The sequence below is a fragment of the Hypanus sabinus genome, chromosome 7 (genome assembly GCF_030144855.1).
Source record: "Hypanus sabinus isolate sHypSab1 chromosome 7, sHypSab1.hap1, whole genome shotgun sequence".
Classification (NCBI taxonomy): Eukaryota; Metazoa; Chordata; class Chondrichthyes; order Myliobatiformes; family Dasyatidae; genus Hypanus; species Hypanus sabinus.
This window is the reverse complement of record NC_082712.1, coordinates 63,853,590-63,872,060: the sequence shown is the minus strand read 5'-3', so window position 1 is coordinate 63,872,060 and position 18,471 is coordinate 63,853,590. Positions and strand designations below refer to the sequence as shown.

General features: G+C 38.5%; 1 protein-coding gene across 5 annotated transcripts in view; it reads left to right on the top strand.

Moving 5' to 3' along the window:
- ptbp3 (polypyrimidine tract binding protein 3) overlaps window positions 1–18,471 on the top strand; it is an 82,370-nt gene that overhangs the window by 19,537 nt on the left and 44,362 nt on the right. For all 5 annotated transcript variants that reach the window (XM_059974837.1, XM_059974834.1, XM_059974833.1 and 2 more), the window contains one exon: window positions 14,586–14,661. In XM_059974837.1, coding sequence (XP_059830820.1) covers window positions 14,637–14,661 — 25 coding nt within the window. In that variant the 5' untranslated portion in view covers window positions 14,586–14,636. The remainder of the gene's footprint in view (window positions 1–14,585; window positions 14,662–18,471) is intronic.

Sequence of the window (18,471 nt, the reverse complement as noted above, 5' to 3'; positions counted from 1 at the left end):
AGTGGGAATAAAGGGAGAATTTTCTGGTTGGCGACTGCTGATATAGTGGTGTTCCACAAGGGCCTGTGTTGGGGCTGATTCTTTTTACATTATTTGTCAATTATTTGGATGATAGAATTGATGACTTTGTTGCCAAGTTTACAGATGATAGGAAAATGGGTGGAGAGGCAGGTAGCTTTGAGGAAGTAGTTAAGGCTACAGAAGGACTTGGATGGATTGAGGGAATGGGCGAAGAAATGGCAGATGGAATACAGTTTTAGGAAGAATATAAAAGCAAGGATGTAATGTTGAAACTATATAAAGAATCACTGAGGCTTCACTTGGAGTATTGTGTGCAGGTTTATGCCTCTTACCTTAGAAAGGATGTTCTGAAACTGGAGAGGGTTCAAAGAACGTTTCTGAAAGTGATTCCAGGATTAAACAGCTTATCATATGAAGTATATTTGATGGCTCTGGGCCTGTATTCACTGTAATTCAGAAACCTATTGAATGTTGATACAGTGGATATGGAGAGGATGTTTCCTTATGGTGGGAGAATCTAACTCCAGAGGACACAGCCTCCAAATAGAGGTACATCCTTTTAGAATGGAGATAAAGAGTAATTTCTTTAGCCAGAGAGTGGTGAATTTGGTAGAAGAAATTTGTGGAATTTGTTACCACAGGCAGCTGTGGAGGCCAGGTCATTGGGTATTTAAGGCAGAGGTTGATAGTTTCTTGATTGGACATGGTACCATGGGAGAAGGGTGGGGAGTGGGGCTGAGGAGGGGAGAAATGGATCAGCCATGATTTGAATGTTGGAGCAGACTAGATGGGCTGAATAGCCTAATTATGTTCTTGTGTCTTACGGTATTATTCAATAACTTGCATTGAGTAAATGATTCTAGAAGATATTTAAAATGCAAGACATTGTTACTTCCTTTTAGGAAGGAAAAGTAAAATTTGGTGAAATATGCTGGACCCAGGACAGGTCCTCTGAAGTTATAACACTGGGATGAAGAACACTGAGGAGTTGCTCTCTCCATGCCTGATAACCCCCAATGGTTCATGGACCTTTGGTTTCCTCATGAAGTCAGTTATCAGCTCCTTGGTCTTGCTGACTGATTGAAAGCTTGATTTTTGTGGTACCACTCAGCCAGATTTTCAATATGCAGATTCGTCACCACCTTTGGTTCAGCCAACAGTGGTGTCATCAGCAGACTTAAACATGGTGCTAGAGCAATGCTCGACCACAGTCACTTGTGTAAGGTGAGTAGAGCAGGGGCTTAAGCACACAGTCTTATGGTACACCTTTACTGATGGAGTTTATGGAGGAGATGTTGTTGTCAACCAGAACTGACTGGGATCTGCAAGTGAGAAAATAAAAGATCCAGTTCCACAAGGAGGTATGGAGGCCAAGGTCTTGAAGCTTATTGATTAGTTTTGAATTGATAATTGTTTTGAATGCAAAACCTTAATAGATAAAGTATGTCCTGTTGCAAGCCTCCTTCATGTCCGTATTTTCCAAGATTGAGTGAAAAGCCAATGAAATGGTATCTGCTAAGATGGTGGACCTGTGGTGATGGTTGGCAAATTGGAGCAGATCCGATTTGCTTCTCAGGCAAGAATTGGTATATTTCATCATCAACCTCTCAAAGCACTTAATCACAGTAAGTGATTCTGTACCATAATCAATGAGGTAGATTACTGTGTTCTTGGGCACCTTTATGATTGAGACCTGCTTGCAGCAGGTGGGTATCTCAGGTTGCTGAAGTGAGAGATTAAAGATATTGATGAACACTCCAGCCAACTGATCAGCACAAGTCATTAGAACGCCATCTGGGCCAGATGTTTTCCATGGGTTCATCCTCCTGAAGGATGCTCACATATTGATCTCAGCTAGTATTCACAGGGTTGCTGAGGGAGAGGGGGCTAAGCAGCTGGCAATAGAAGCCAGTTGTTTGTACATCTATTGAGAAAAAGCTACTATTAGTCATCATGGCATTTCACATCACCTGTTGCTGTGCATCATTGGAGCTCTGTGTACAGCACCGGTGAGCCAAAGTGGGATGGGGAATTAGAGTAACAGACAACTTGGGATGCTTGGTTACCTTTTAGAAGACTGAAAAAATCTGTAAAGTGGGAGAAAGCATTGAGTGGAAGAGATGGCAAATGTTCTGTTCTACTTGGAAAGGCAAGTGTATTGTATATTGAGGAGAGGCAGAATCAAAAATGGACTGCATGAAAATGAGAGCAACAATGAAAATTCCTATAATTCTAAAAAAAATTACAGTTGGTGTTTGTTACGTGGTGACCTCCATATTGAAAAAGCCAAACTCTAGGTGACCTTTTGCAAAATGTCTCCATGACCCTGAACTAACCTGCCCGCAATTCATCTTGAGCCTTGAATTCCACCCTTGATTTACTTCAGTTGGCTGCGCCATTGCTTTGATTTTTTGTTTGGTACAATTTTTGTAACTGATAATTTCTAACTTTAATTTTTAATTCAATCTCTGTGGTGTACAAATCTGATCCCCTAGTACAGGGAAGAATATGAAGACGCAGAAGATGTTTATCAAAATGATTCCTGGTGTAGCGGGTTTGAACTAGAAAGCAAGGAGTGGAAAAATTTGGGTTGCTTTCCCTCGAGCATTGGTGGCTGAGGGGAGACCTGATGGAGATGGTTAAAATTGAAGTCATAGGGGAAGTGGTCAGAATCTTCTTGCGGTTGCAGTGAAAGCATTACCATTTTGTTCATATTCTAATTCCAAGATCCCAAAATTCTGTAGTTGTACTCAAGCTGGTGTAAGCAATTCAAGACATTCTCAAAGCCTGCATTGAGAAAGTAACATGTCTGTTGACTTGTAGAAGTCCTTGTACATGACCATTATTTGGACTAGTTGACGAACACCTTCCATTATTTCACAAACCCAGCATTTGCAGTCCTTTTGGCTTGTCACTCTCTCCTAAACAGAGGAACATTAATGATGTCGTCTTGGACACCTGAGCATCAAGGTGAAGCCATGGTTGAAATGTTCTTCCAGTGGAAGCTGACTGTCTGACACCACTCCTCTGTTCTTGGATATGATCCTTAAGTGTTTGTGCTGTCTCAGTCTAAACAGTATTGTCAAATCCTTGTATTGCTGCAGATTAAAAGCTGGTTTTCCTACACATCTTGAACCTACAATATGTTCTTTAAGTGACATGATTTTATGTGGCAAAGCCGTATTGATCTTTCTAATGAATTGTGAAGGTGCTTCCTGTCCAAGAATGCTTTGATAATTTTATTAACTGCTGCATGGAGGCAAGTTTCTTCAAATTGGAAAATAGACTGATTTTAAAAACAAGATTTCATTGTGATCTCTACAGTGGCCTGCAGAGAAGATAATCATGGAAACTAGGAATTGTCAATTTTTTTTATTGCAATGTTTGTTCCCACTGACATGGTGGAAATTAGATTAATTCAACAGTTAGAATGCAGAATCTGTCTGTTGGTACAGCGATTATAGTTTCTGTTTATAATGCTGGCTGGTTAAATATTCTTGGAGTCCTCTGCTCCATGGATGCTATAATGAGTGGCGTCAGTTGTGAGATTGAGGCAATTGACGCTACTCATTATAGATATTGCATATTGAGCACATTTTTCTGTATTTGCTATTTTGTCTATGTAGTTAGAATGACCATTCTCCTGACATTATACCATATTACCTTCAGCAAACTGGCAGACAGTCTGTCTGATTAATATAATTGAACCATGGTATTCTGACAGTTCCATATTGAATTCTCAGCTTAGACTGTGCTCAGCAAATGGAACCTTGTGGCCATCTTTGTTTTGGATAAGAGTGTCTTGTTTTGACCCTTGAGTAATTGGATAATCTGGCAACAGCATAATTTCCAATTTCCAAAAAGGAATTGGGTTTTTCAGAGCCAATTTCAAAGAATTGAATATATTTCAAGTTCTGTTCAAGTTGCCTGATCCTTGGATGAGCATAATTTGGAATGAAGCAAATGCCCTTGCACAATTTCATGCCTTAAATATAATTTTGACTGGAGAGAAGTAAAAGAGGGCATAATGTAGTCTTGAATGCCAGTGGTTTCTTTATAATTCATAATCTTATCTGTTTGGAATCCTGGCAAAGATGTTTTTGGTTTCTAAATATTATATTGAGAGCTTTGTTTCTGTGCTGTTAAAATATTGCAAGAACAGCATTTTGTTCAAAATCTACACGTCCTGGATGCCTCAAAGAAGAACTGCACAAAATGCAATACAGCTTATCTTCTTGTTGTCCAGGTGTTCTAGAGCACAGTGATAATGCAAAGAGGAAGTAGGACACAATTTTTACTTGTTTTATCCTTGAATACTTGGGCAAAGATGAATAAAGCTTCATCTTTGAAAGTGGAGTAACTTGTTGATCATATTTGTACTGTCACTTGTGCTCAAGGGGGTTCGTATAACACTTAGCCATTCACATTGAGGAATATATTGACAGTGTACGTGGCATGACAGTTATTACATGCTGTAACTGGGTTATTGTTTTGCTTTTTGTTTCAATGATTCCATTGAGTTTTTATTATTTCTCCCTTCCATTGTACTAAGTCTAGCATTTCATTATTAACCTCTCACCATCTGTACTAGAAATTTGCAAGTCTTATGATCTGGAAATTTATTTAAATAAGGAAAGTGCAAATTATCAGGTAATAAAGTAGCAAATGTCATATATTTTGCTACCACTAATTAATGCTTAAAGCTTGGTTGCCTCATTTATTTTCTCAGTGTCCTGCCTTGATCTATGTATTGGAATACAGAAGCTAGCTGAGTATCTTCTGGGCTAAAACTGAAAGTTTAAAAAGTTTGCTAATGAATTCTGTTTAAACATGAGTATATAATTAAATTTGAAACTGACTTGGAAGATTTAAAAGAAATGTTTACAGCCAATGAACTTGCACTTGCAGTCCTCCATTATAGTTTGATGCGATTATTTAAAATAGAAATTTGATGGTAGCCCACAGTCCTCAGCCTGATCAGTCTGAGTTGCTGAGATCCTCCATTATTTTGTGTTTATTTCTCAAGATTTCCAGATCTGCAGAATCTTTAATGTTTAGGAGTTTGTTGATTGTGCTCTTAACATTACTACTATTGGAAAGGAGATAGAGAATCCTGACCACCCACATTCCACAATTTTGGACATCTTCCCCTCTGTCATCAGATTTCTGAATGGTTCATGAACAGCACCTCACTATCTTTCTCAGACTGGATTTTATTGTATCTTAAGAAAATGCTTCCTTATTTGCCCAATAATTTCGAAGTTGAAATGTTTTAAGATTATACCAGTAGCGTATGGTAGTGCTTGAAGTAGTAAAAATTAACATCAAGAGTCTTTAATAATGTTTCCTAGTAGCCATGTTGAAGTATAGCTTTTACGTTACTAGTCACATAACTTATAGTGACAATCTAATTCTGTTTCATGCCTCAGTCATTTTGCATAAGCAATCAGTATTGTGTATTTTGGCACTTTGGGTTGGACAGTATTGAAGAAACCAATCTCAATATTTGATCCAGATCAAACTGGTTTTAAGTTTGCTTTTGCATTGCTGCACGTGAATTGATATTTGTCAAGTCCTTTGCTCTGTAGTTCTGTTATTTCTGGCTTAAGATGGTGCTGCTGAAGGTGACAGCTTACTGGCAGTTTGCAAAGCAAGAATTGCAACTAAATACTTTAACAACATTTTTACTTTTTTAAAAAAAAGGTAAATGATCACCATAAACAAGGAAGAGGCAGGCGAAGATGAAGCTGACATGAGGGTTGAGGGTGTGGATGCAAGTGTAATCGATGCATGTGTTTGAAGTCGGAGACCAGAGTTGGAGCGAGTGGAGTGGAGAAGTTTCAGAGTCTGCCAAGAGCAAGGTTTCATTGATCTAAGCACTAGGCTGATTTGGAAAGGTTGGGTATGGGCTAACATGTGGCAATGGGGTCCAGGCCCAGAGTGCATCAAAACGCAGTGCCCTAGTGAGAGGAATGACCTATTTAGTCAATTAAAATGCCAGGCTGGATGGATTGGAAAAGGCAGGGTGTTGGGACTGGAGGTGAGAGTTGGGCCGGTCCTCCACGACAATTTACTCTGCTCTTTGCTGTACTGAGGTTGTGGGCCTACTCTGGGGTTCATGCCTGTGGACTCACTTTTGATCTGATTGTTGTTTGCTTGCTTTAGTTTGCATGGTTTATTTTATCTGTTTGCACATTGGGTGTTTGTTGGATTTTTAATGGGTTCTTTTGGGTTTCTTGTTTTGTAGTTGCCTGTAAGGAGATGAATCTTGGGGTTGTATAAGGTATACGTACATTGATATTAAATGAACTTTAAACTTTGTTCATGGTTAAGTGCTCAGGTAGGGTTTCAGTGTCATTATTTTATACTCTCAAACCTAAAGTGCAGGATGGCAACACTGCATGAACATGTAGTTTAAATGGGGAGGGAGAGCACTGATTTATTTGCTGTGTTTACAAAATTTGATTGCATAAATCATTAGAAAGGAATTTGCACTAGATGTTGACTTATGACAGGTTTATTCCTTTACATACAAGTTGAATGGAGAAATTATAGTGGCAGAATAATATACTAATTACACTGGAGTTGTTTATGCAGAAGTGACTTGGATTTGGCCAACTTTGTTACTAAATGCCATATTTTTTTGTGAACCCCTTCAAAGTTGTACTCTGGTGCAGAGAAAATTGCCAAACTTAAGCTATTGCCCCCATATGCCAAATAATTACGATTGACTAAAATCAGAACTTAAAAGGTAAAATCTCTAAGGCCTGCAGTATTCAATTAAACTGAGAGCTACTTTGGCGGCAATGGCATGAATCTTTGTTTTTGGCAATTATTCACACGCATCCTGCAAGGTAAAATGGGAAAAAGTTGATCATTTGGAAGGTTCTTGAAAGTTCCTTTAAGAATTTGCCATTCTTCATGAATGTTACATGGATGAAACTAGGGTTCTAATTAGGCATGGAGCTGGGAAGTGTCGTCTTTCCACTGGTTCTCAATAATTTATGTATCAGACAATGGACCTCATGAGCTCTGTGTTGGGCAGAGCACGTGTGGCTAAGTCTGCAGCTGTTGCTGCCTTCAGAAACCTCTTGTTTCTACGGTGATAACCAATCATTCTGCAGTGGTATTCTCCATGATACTTGCAGTCAGTCTATTTCGTTACACAATGAAGTGACCACAATTTCAAGTACAAAGTATTTACTTGAATAATATTGAAGTATTTTAAACGTAATGTTAGCTTGAATCAGTTATTATTTGAGCCTGTTTTAACACCCTTTTCGGCTCTTGTATTATTCAGTGGGATTTTTTTCTTTTTTTAAAGAATACAGACTGGAATGCTGAATGCTATGATCAACTACTGGAGGTACATTGTTTTTGGGATTTTTGAAATTTACATATACTAATTGTTGGAGAAGCTCAGCTTTTAATAGCTTTGTCAGAAGAACAGATTTTTAAGTTTTGTAACCAATTTTATAGAAGGTGTTTGATATTTATATATTTAGGTATGTTGTTGTTGAGACAAAATGTATTTAAAATTGTTCTTTTTCCTCCAAGCATTGCAACCTAGATTTTGTTTTGGTTAGAAATGTTTCACTAGAGCTGTATTCTTTTCTTTGGATGGAAACAAAAAGATGTGTTAATTTCTTCTGGGTTATTCAAAAATATTAGCATATTTTCAATTTCCATGTAAGTTTGTACATGTAACTTTGCCTGCATTAAAATCAATTTGTACTGGAACAAGATTTATTTTGAAATATACTTGTGATATCTTAATTAATCCATTACATTATGGTGTCTTTGTGTAGATTGGCAAAATGGGGAAGGAGAGGGATCACAGTGCTGAGAGATATTCAATGTTCAAGTTGTGTTTATTTCTCTCATAGTGTGAACACATAATATTGTAGGTTTCTACAAATTTAAGACAACCAACTGAAGATGCTTTCTATGTTGAGAGTTATTGGTTTTTGACACATTAATATGCTGTTGGAGCTTTACTCATCCACTTCTGACAAAATGTTAATCTCCACCGCTTGATGAAACTGCTTCATGGTGCACTCTTGTGCATTCTTGAAATCCTTCAATTTTTTTGTCATCTTTTGACCAGGTTTGTACTCTATATGCAGCAGTCAGTTCTTCAGGTTTCGTTTTATGCAAGTTATTGGACATTTTTGAACTGTAATAGGCACAGTTGTTACAAGTCAGCATCCAATGATTTTAGAGTACAAGTTTTGCTGATTTCTGAATTGTTTAACGCTTGAGGTTACTTGCATATCAGATATGACTGTATTGTAGGCTAAATTATGGCTGTATTTTTTTTTAAACTGGAGTGTATTTGTGCTTTTCTCATTTGCTTGTTATAAAAGTCTGCTCATCTTAACTGCTCCTTAAAACTATTTTGTACTTGCTTAATCATTAAACTGGTGTCCTATATCTCCTCAAAAGGCCTTTTTGCCTTTTTATGGTAAGATATGGCTGAAACCGATTCTGCCCAGGGGAATTTTATGTTAGGTGCTCAAAGGTGCTTGATATGTAAATCAAATGTAGGATGCATCTGTCAAAAAGCATTAATTTTGAAGTTTTGTCCTTTATTGCATGTTTCTGACAATAATTAGTCTGTATTAAAGTTTATCGAGCAGATTAAGTGATTCTGTAATTCTATATGTAAATACTGAATTAGAATTCTATTTGAAGAGAGGATCGAGATAAAAATTAGTACACATTTTGACCATGGCAGGGGTGGCAGGGGTGGGGGGGGGGGAACATACTGTGAACAATGTTAATTTCTGAACTGATAATCATCTGCTTTGCATAATATTATTGAATCCATGTTACTGAGTAGCATGATTGGATTTTAAGATTGTGATATCACATCAGGTGCTGATAGTGTTTTTAAAAAGTCACAGGAAACATAGCCAACAAGGCCTGTCTGTCACACTGTTGATAAACCAGCTTGTCTGGGAAATTTCAATAGAAGGTCTTTATTCATGGCCAGCGCTGTTGTTCTGGTGCAAAAGTTATTTTGTGCAACCTTTTGTAATATTGAGTCAAAATCATTCTTGTGAAGTTAAGTTTAATATCCCTATTTCTGAACTCAAAGCAAATTTTATTGCACGTACATTGGTCGTCAAATGTATTGATTTTTGAGTATGATCATTTAACATTCTTGCAAATACACAATGCTTTGATACAGGCTTTCTACTTATCCACTAAGTACCTTTTTAGAACTCCTGATAGCATTTGATTAAAGAAAATTAATGTAATACATTAATTTAGCATTATGTCATAAGATCTTGCAATGTTGGATCTAATGCTGCTTAATGAGCTATTGTACACTTATCCCAGAAGAATCTCATATTTTTACTGGAACAATATTTAAGCTATTTATTTGGTACCTCACAAGACTTTGGTTCCTTTTTAGATACATTTGTACCTTACCAGTTTGAGTCATAGCTAGCTTTTTGGAAAACAACAGGTCTCTGATTACTTGATAAAAAAAGATGGTGCCCTAGTTATAAAAGCAACAAGCTACTATGCAGGTAATATTAAGGGCAAAAATAAGAACAAACCTAGAAATTTGCTTATTACATGTTAGTTTGTGCTCCACTCTCCCCTGCTCCTTTGCTTTTGCCTCTTTTTTATTCCCTTCTAAAAGATGCTGCTTGATCTGCTGAGTACCTCTAGCAATTGGAATGGCATTCTACAGTTACTACATTTTCATAGTTAACTACCAATTTCGTAGTTTTTGAGTTGAAGTCTGCTATCATCAAATGTGTGGTGTCTTGAAGAGGCCTCCAACTTAAATCTGTAGCATGTGTGAACAAGATGAGCAATGCATGCATTTATGGAAAAAACGATTGTTAAGGCAGAGATGACAAACGTTGGTAATCTTTACTGTAGGCATATTGACCTTGGAGGAAAAGTTTTAATTTAAATATTCAGACTCAGAAAGATGTTTCAGCGATGGTTGAGAATGAAGATTATGCTCGCATATGTCCTGATTTAACAAGCTGTTTGCAACCTCGTCTGTTATTTTGAGAAATTTAGTAGTGTTGGTCAGGTGAAGCTTGGAAGGAAACCTGAACAAAATTCTCTTGAACAGAAGGTGTGGACGTTTGAAGCAGGTGATCCATTTTGTTGCTGCTTTATCTAAAAAGCATTATTTCATATAATCATCTGTGTAAGGCAGTTTGATTTGGCTGAAATGAAGTTTAATATAAGAATTAGATCATAAGAAACAGCTGGAGATTGGATTGATTTCAATAAGCTGCTCTGAATGCTGATTACAACTTTTTGGTTTTGTGCTTTAAGATGAAACGCCATGTTAGACAATTGCAGGAGTAGGCCATTCGGCCCTTTGTGCCAGCACCGCCATTCACTGTGATCATGGCTGATCATCCACAATCAGTACCCCATTCCTGCCTTCTCCCCATATCCCTTGACTCTGCTGTCTTTAAGAGCTCTATTTAACTCTTTCTTGAAAGCATCCAGAGAATTGGCCTCCACTGCCTTCTGAGGCAGAGCATTCCATAGATCCACAACTCTCAGGGTGAAGTAGTTTTTCCTGACAAATCATAAAGAATAGATTCGTCCAACTCTTTGATCTTTTTGCTTAGTGCTGGATTTCAGTGGTTTATTGCTCATATAAAACTTCGTGTAAAAGTTTCTTTTGAGCAGATTGAGTTTGGATAAGTAATTTTGCAGTGTTAAGTGTACATTTTCATGACACCTCCAACTTGTATATTTTAATCCTGTGTGTTTTTAAAAAAAATACTGCAAGTGAGCATGGGTAAGCCATGAATTCTGTAGGGATGTTCATAGATTACATAATGACTTCAGTGGAGACAATTGATAGCTAAATGGCTATCATTTAGAGAAAATATTTTGGAATACAATGATAAACAGTTCAGTACCTGATGATACTTTTTCTGCCTGTGTAACTCCATTTCAAAAGGCTTAGTTGACATCATATCTCAAAAGGCTAATACAAGTTGGGTTACCCTGATCCAAAATTCCATAATCTGAAAATCTCTGAAATGCAAAATTTTTTCTGAGTGCTGCCATAATGTCACAAATGGAAAATTTCACAAGGTGCTGGGAAAGCTCCCATGTGATGCATAGGTCTCTGCACATCACAGAAAGTTCTGAGAAGTGACTTCGCATATGTAATAAAAAGAAGTTAATGAAAAATTTAAACACTGCATAAAGTGAAAAATAAACATCTCGTGCATTGAGAGAATGGACTCGTCAGCATCCACGTGCTACACCTGCCCTTACACTTCCTCTCTCACCACCATTCAGGGCCCCAGACAGTCCTTCCAGGTGAGGCGACACTTCACCTGTGAGTTGGCTGGTGTGGTATACTGCGTCCGGTGCTCCCGGTGTGGCCTTTTATATATTGGTGAGACCCGATGCAGACTGGGAGACCGTTTTGCTGAACACCTACGCTTGGTCTGCCAGAGAAAGCAGGATCTCCCAGTGGCCACACGTTTTAATTCCACGTCCCATTCCAATTCTGATATGTCTATCCATGGCCTCCTCTACTGTCAAAATGAATCCAAACTCAAGTTGGAGGAACAACACTTTATATACCGGCTGGGTAGCCTCCAACCTGATGGCATGAACATTGACTTCTCTAATTTCCGTTAATGCCCCTCCTCCCCTTCTTACCCCATCCCTGACATTTTTTTCTCTCTCTCTGCCTATCACTCTGCCTGTTCTCCATCTCCCTCTGGTGCTCCACCCCCCCCCCCCCTTCTTTCTCCCAAGGCCTCCCGTCCCATGATCCTTCCCTTCTTCAGCTCTGTATCACTTTCGCCAATCACCTTTCCAGCTCTTAGCTTCATCCCACCCCCTCCTATGTTCTATCATTTTGCATTTCCCCCTCCCCCCACTACTTGCAAATCTCTTAGTGTATCTCCTTTCAGTTAGTCCTGACTAAGGGTCTCAGTCCAAAACATCGACAGTGCTTCTCCTTATAGATGCTGCCTGGCCTCCTGTGTTCCACCAGCATTTTGTGTGTGTTGTTTGAATTTCCAGCATCTGCAGATTTCCTCGAGTTTAATGTATTTAATATTGTGCTAAATCTTTTTGTTAGGGAGCTAAAGATTATAAGGAATAGTAGAGTTTATGCCAAGCTTAGATGAGTCATGATCATTGAATAGTCAATGTGATATGAAGGACCACGTGACCTAGTATTTATTAGTTCCGATGTAAATGACATTTACATGAACTACTTAAGATTAAGACTTTCTTGTTTTTATTGTATGTCACCACTGTATTGGAGTTAACATAGGTGTTAATTTTTGTTTTTGTATCATTGATACAAATGTGGTGACAAATCAGTATATTGAAAATCTGGCTGAGCAGTGCCACAATAACACCCTTTCACTCAGTGTCAGCAAGACCAAACAGCTGATTCTTGATTTCAGGAAGAGGAAGCCGGAGCACCACTTGTCCTTATTGGGGAATCAAAGGTGGAGAGGGTCAGCAATTTTAAATTCATCTGTGTTTTAGAGGATCTGTCCAGGGCCCAGCATGCAAGTGCCTCTGCTTCTTTAGAAGTTTGTGAAGATTCATCATGACATCTAATACTTTGACAAACTTCAGTAGATGTGTGGAGGAAAGTATTGTGACTGGCTGTATCACAGATTATTGGTATGGAAACACCAATGCCCGTGATTGGAAGATCCGACAAGAAGTAGTGGATATAGTCCAGTGTATCACAGAGTAAGCTCTCCCCTCCATTGAGTACATTTGCACAGAGGGAGCACTGTCGCAGGAAAGTAGCATTCACCATTAGGGACCCCCACCATCTAGGTCATGCTCTTCTATTTTCACTGTTAGGTTAAGGAACAGTTATTCCCCTCAATCATCAGGCTCTTGAACCTGGAGATAACTTCATTCAACTTCACTTCACCCACCACCGAACTGTTCCCACAACCTATGGACTCACTTTCAAGAACTCTTCATCTCATGCTCTCAATATTGATTTTTTTCTCTCTCTTGTATTTGCATATTTTGCTCTTTGGATGTTTGTTCGTCTTGTTGGGTGTGGTCCTTTTTTGAATCTGTTAGGATTCTTGGATTTACTGAGTATGCCTGCAAGAAAATGAATCTTGGGTTGTATATGGTGATAATAAATTTACTTATTTCATGAGGCTGTTCAGAAAGTTCATTCATTGACATTCAAGATTTTCTCCCATCTTTCCATAAGAGGTGCTTGCTACTCCATGCGTATCTGAAGCCCAATGTGTTCTAAACGGTGATCCACAATACTGGGCCTGAACAAGTCATAATTTCCATCAATGACCTGTCCAGAGGGTTGGTTACTAAATTTGATTTCACAAACAGCCTAGCTACTTGTCTGTGGAGAAAGGTCTGGAAATTCAACTACTTTGTGGGGAAATGTGGGGGGGCAAATTACAAAGCCAGCTAACTAGTATAGTAAAAGGGAGGTTTGCAAGGTGCTTGTTGTTTGAGAATTTGAGTTGGAGGATTGCATTTGTAGGTCTTTGGACAGACTTTATCTGCATTGCTATTCAGAATAATTTTGCTTAAGAATGTGAAGTTCATTGATTGAAACAGTTCTGAGGCTGTCTTGAAGGGTTGTGGGGGCAAAATGTAGATATAGTCATTGTTTAAATTATTTAAGTTGAGGTGAAATTTATTCTGAGGGCCATGTGTCAAAGGTGCTGGAAGCAGACACTTGGGGAATATTTTAAATGCAGATTTAGTTGGGTATTTGATAAGCCAAGGGTTGAAAGGTACCTTTAGTCCATGGGAGTTCACACTTAGGTTATAAACTTTAGCTGTTAAGTTGTTAAATTGTAATACAAGTTTATGGGGCTGAGCAGTCAAGTTTGCATGTTTATATTTAACAACCATGCTCTGAGAAGACAGAAATTGGAAGCCAGTGAAGTCAGATTGTTGGGTTAGTCTGTGAATCTTGTAAATAATGAAATAAGGCGTGCAAGTAAGCTAGCGGAGTGCTAAGATGATGTGCAAAATATTCCTGTACTTAAATTTTGTTGCAATATATGTCAGCACTTCTGCTTCTGTTCCAGAATGTGCAGAGCCTAGGAATGTGTGTTAATACCTTCCAACTAATTGTTGCCACATATTTTGTATTTTGAAGAAAATGGAATGATTTTTTTGTAAACACTTTACAATTTTTCTGTGTGCATCATATTCCAATGTCTTTACATATTTTATAGGTTGTAGTGTCAATTTGTTTTTCATAATTTGGGCTTTGTTGTGGGGACACTTGTCATTATATCTCCAGGGCAATTCTAAAACGTCTTGAAAATTGCTCATTATAAACAAAGTACTTGTGTTAATTTGTCCCAGTGGTGGGATTCATTGAGGGGGAAAAAAATGCAAATTCAGTTCCATTATCGGGTATAAGTATCATCAGTTAAGTTCAGGGTTATTTTCCAGTTGATTGTTTAAATTATTTGCTTATGTAATGTTCCCCATATGTTACATGTATGTCAATGAATTTTAATAAAGAATTAAAAACTTTCAAATGCTGGCAAATCAACTGATTTTTTTTTGTTTCGCAGAGAGGATCTGACGAGCTGCTTTCTGCTGGTATTGTTAACGGCCCCTCTACCATGAGCAATTCTACTTTGGCTGCAGGTATTTGCAACTCATTAATCAATCTAACCCTCCTCTTCCAGATAGCCCGCCATTTTTTTCTTTCATCCATATGCCTACCCAAGAGTCTGTTCCAACACTTTACATATCAGACTCAAAAAGAGGTGCATGAGACTATGGACGCTAGAAATTAGGCAACAATCTGCAGGAGGAATTCAGTGGATTGAGCAACATCTGTGTTGGTGGAGCAGTGCCAAGGTGTGTGCAGGATTAGGGTTGAACTTCTGATGCAGGCTTTCAACCTGTACAATCCCCCATGTATACCTCTTGACTTGCATTGAATTCCTCCAGCAGATTTTGTTGCTGAAAACTAATCTTGATTGGATTTCAAATGGAATTTGTGTCCTTAAAGCAAATAAGATGGTGTGGTTGAAATAAAAATGTTGAGGATGTGCTGTCCTGGGAGCATGAACACTGTATTGAAACGTTGTTTATATACCGAATAAAACAGGTTTCTTCATGAAATTTTTGGACCCTAATTTTATGATGATATAAATGATCTTGTTAGTGAGTATGATTGATTGCATGTATTTAGTTTTAACATGTTTCACCATAGACTTACTTTAAAAATGTTGACTTTTCTGAATGTTCAATTCCCAAAAAGAGTAGATTTTGTTTATTGTTTACCATGCCTTTTCACTATGCTCATCCAATAGACAATAGGTGCAGGAGTAGGCCATTCGGCCCTTTGAGCCAGCACTGCCATTCACTGTGATCATGGCTGATCATCCACAATCATTACCCTGTTCCTGCCTTCTCCCCATATCCCTTGACTCTGCTATCTTTAAGAGCTCTATCTAACTTTTGAAATCATTTGGAGAATTGGCCTTGACTGCCTTCTGAGGCAGAGCATTCCACAGATTCACAACACTCTGGGTGAGAAAGGTTTCTCAACTCCGTTCTAAAGGGCCTAACCCTTATTCTTAAACAGTGGCCTCTGGTTCTGGACTCTCCCAACATCAGGAACATGTTTCCTGCCTCTAACGTGTCCAATCCCTTAATTTTATTGGTTTCAATCAGATCCCCTCTCATCCTTCTAAATTCCAGTGTATACAAGCCCAGTCGCTCCAATCTTTCAACATGTGACAGCCCTGCCATCCCAGGAATTAACCTCGTGAACCTACGCTGCACTCTCTCAATAGCAAGAATGTCCTTCCTCAAATTTGGAGACCAAAACTGCACACAGTACTCCAGCTGTGGTCTCACCTGGGCCCTGTACAACTGCAGAAGGACCTCTTTGCTCCTATGCTCAGCTCCCTTTGTTATGAAGGCCAACATGCCATTAGCTTTCTTCACTGCCTGCTGTACCTGCATTCTTACTTTCAGTGACTGATGAACAAGGACACCTAGATCTCCTTGTACTTCCCCTTTTCCTAATTTGACACCATTCAGATAGTAATCTGCCTTCCGGTTCTTGCCGCCAAAGTGGATAACCTCACATTTATCCACATTAAACTGCATCTGCCCACTCACCCAACCTGTCCAAGTCACCCTGCATTCTCATAACATCCTCCTCACATTTCATACATCCCTTAGCTATTAAGTTGCTGACTCAGATTGGGAGGGGGAGCAGTTAATTTTGTAGCGAAGCTGTAACCTGGAGAATTTTGTTCTGGAGAAAACCTTCAAGCTGGGAAACAATGCTCTCTAAAGAACTTTAGCTTTGATCCCATAAGAACACTTGTGGCATCTAAGTATGTGTGTATTATCATTGTATTACTTTTTTTAATACAAATTCTTTAGTGCTTTAATATGCACTAATAGGGTTTTTCATATTGTGACTGATTCAGGCTGGATATCATAACAGTCTTAAAATGTGGGAAAATACTAGGCAGGTGGATCAGCAAACACAAAGAAATCTGCAGATGATGGAAATTCAAGCAACACACACAAAATGCTGGTGGAACGTAGTAGGCCAGGCAGCATCTACAGGAAGAAGTACAGTCGACATTTGGGCTGAGAGCAACATAAATGTTTCCTCAAAAACATTGCAAGAGATTAGTAGTTAAACATGAAGAGGGTTAAAAGTGGGAATGTCTAATGTCATGAGTGGTAAGAGGAAGAGATAGTAAATATTAAAATGATACGTTTACATTGCACTGTGGAAAGTTTAAGGGTTGGATCTGATGAGACCTAAAATGAAATATTCCCCCATATAGGATAATAAGATAAGTAAAGCTCAACTGTTGCTTTTTCTAGAATCAGAAGTGCATTTGTTATATTACTAGATAGAGGGATGGAATAAGTGTGACTGGCTTGTACTGACTCCAATGAATGGGCCAACTAGAAGGCTGTGCGTGTTGAGTGTGTTTAGGGATCAGGTACTAATGGTGAGAAGTCTTTCAGGAGACTTGGAAAGTGATAAGAGGTCAGAGGAGGAGAATATGGTTGTGTGGTCTAAGTATTTATTTGCTTTTAGAGTGGTTTTTTGGCAATAGGTTGCTGAATATTGTCCTGATTGTAGTCTTCTAACACCAGTTCTCAAGAAGAGAAAAGATTAAAAACAGCAGGAAAAATAATGGCTTGGTATGCTTTTATTGGCCATCATTCATTGGGACTTCCCAATGGTACAAGAAGGGTTGTCAGTAATTTGGCAGTATTATTGGATAATATGCAGTACCTTTAAAAATTATTCACTACCACCCCTGCCCCCAGAAGTTTTCATGTTTTATTTTTTTGAACATTGAGTCACAGTGGATTTAATTTGGCTTATTTAACACTGATCAACAGAACAAGAATCTTTCGTGTCAAAGTGAAAACAAGTTTTTACAAATTGGTGCAAATTTATTGTAATTATTAAAAACAAAATAATTCTTTGGTTAATTACTCACCCCCTTCAAGTCAGTATTTAGTAGCTGCACCTTTGGCAGCAATTACAGCTTTGAGTCTGTGTGGATAGGTCTCTATCAGCTTTGCACATCTAGACACTGCAATTTTTCTCCATACAAAACTGCTCAAGCTCTGTCAGATTATATAGGGATTGTGAGTGAACAGTCCTTTTCAAGTCCAGCCACAAATTCTCAATTGGATTGAGGTCTGGACTCTTGACTTGGTCACTCTAGGATACTAATTTTGTTGTTTTTAAGCCATTCCTGTGTAGCTTTGGCTTTGTGCTTGTGGTCATTGTCTTTCTAGGAAACAGATCTTCTCCCAAGTCACAGTTCTCTTGCGGACTGTATCAGGTTTTCCTCCATGAATTCCCCGTACTTTGTTGCATTCATTTTACCCTCTACCCTTCCAGTGCCTGCTGCACTGAATTATCCCACAACATGATGCAGCCATCTCCATGCTTCATGGTAGGAATAGTGTGTTTTTGATGTGCGGTGTTTGGCTTATGCCAAACATAGCATTTAGTCTGATGGCCAAAAAGCTCAGTTTTGGTTTTATCAGATCATAGAACCTTCTTCCAATTGACTTCTGAGTCTCCCATGTGCCTTGTGGCAAATTCAAGCCAAGATTTCTTGTGAAATTTTTTTTCAACAGTAGGTTTCTCTGTGTCTGCCATCTCACTCCTCCGGAGTTGTCATGGGTCTCTTGGGTGGCCTCCTTCATTAGTTCCCCTCTTGCATGGTCACTCAGTATTTGAGAACAGCCTGCTCTAGGCAGATTTACAGCTGTGCCATATTCTTTCCATTTCTTGATTGACTTAATTGTATTCCAAGGGATATTCAGTGAATTAGAAATTTTCTTATATCCATCTTTAGACTTGTGCTTTTCAATAACCTTCTGCAGAGTTGCTTGGAGTGTTCTTTTGCCTTCATGGTGTAGTTTTAGCCAGGATACTGACTCACC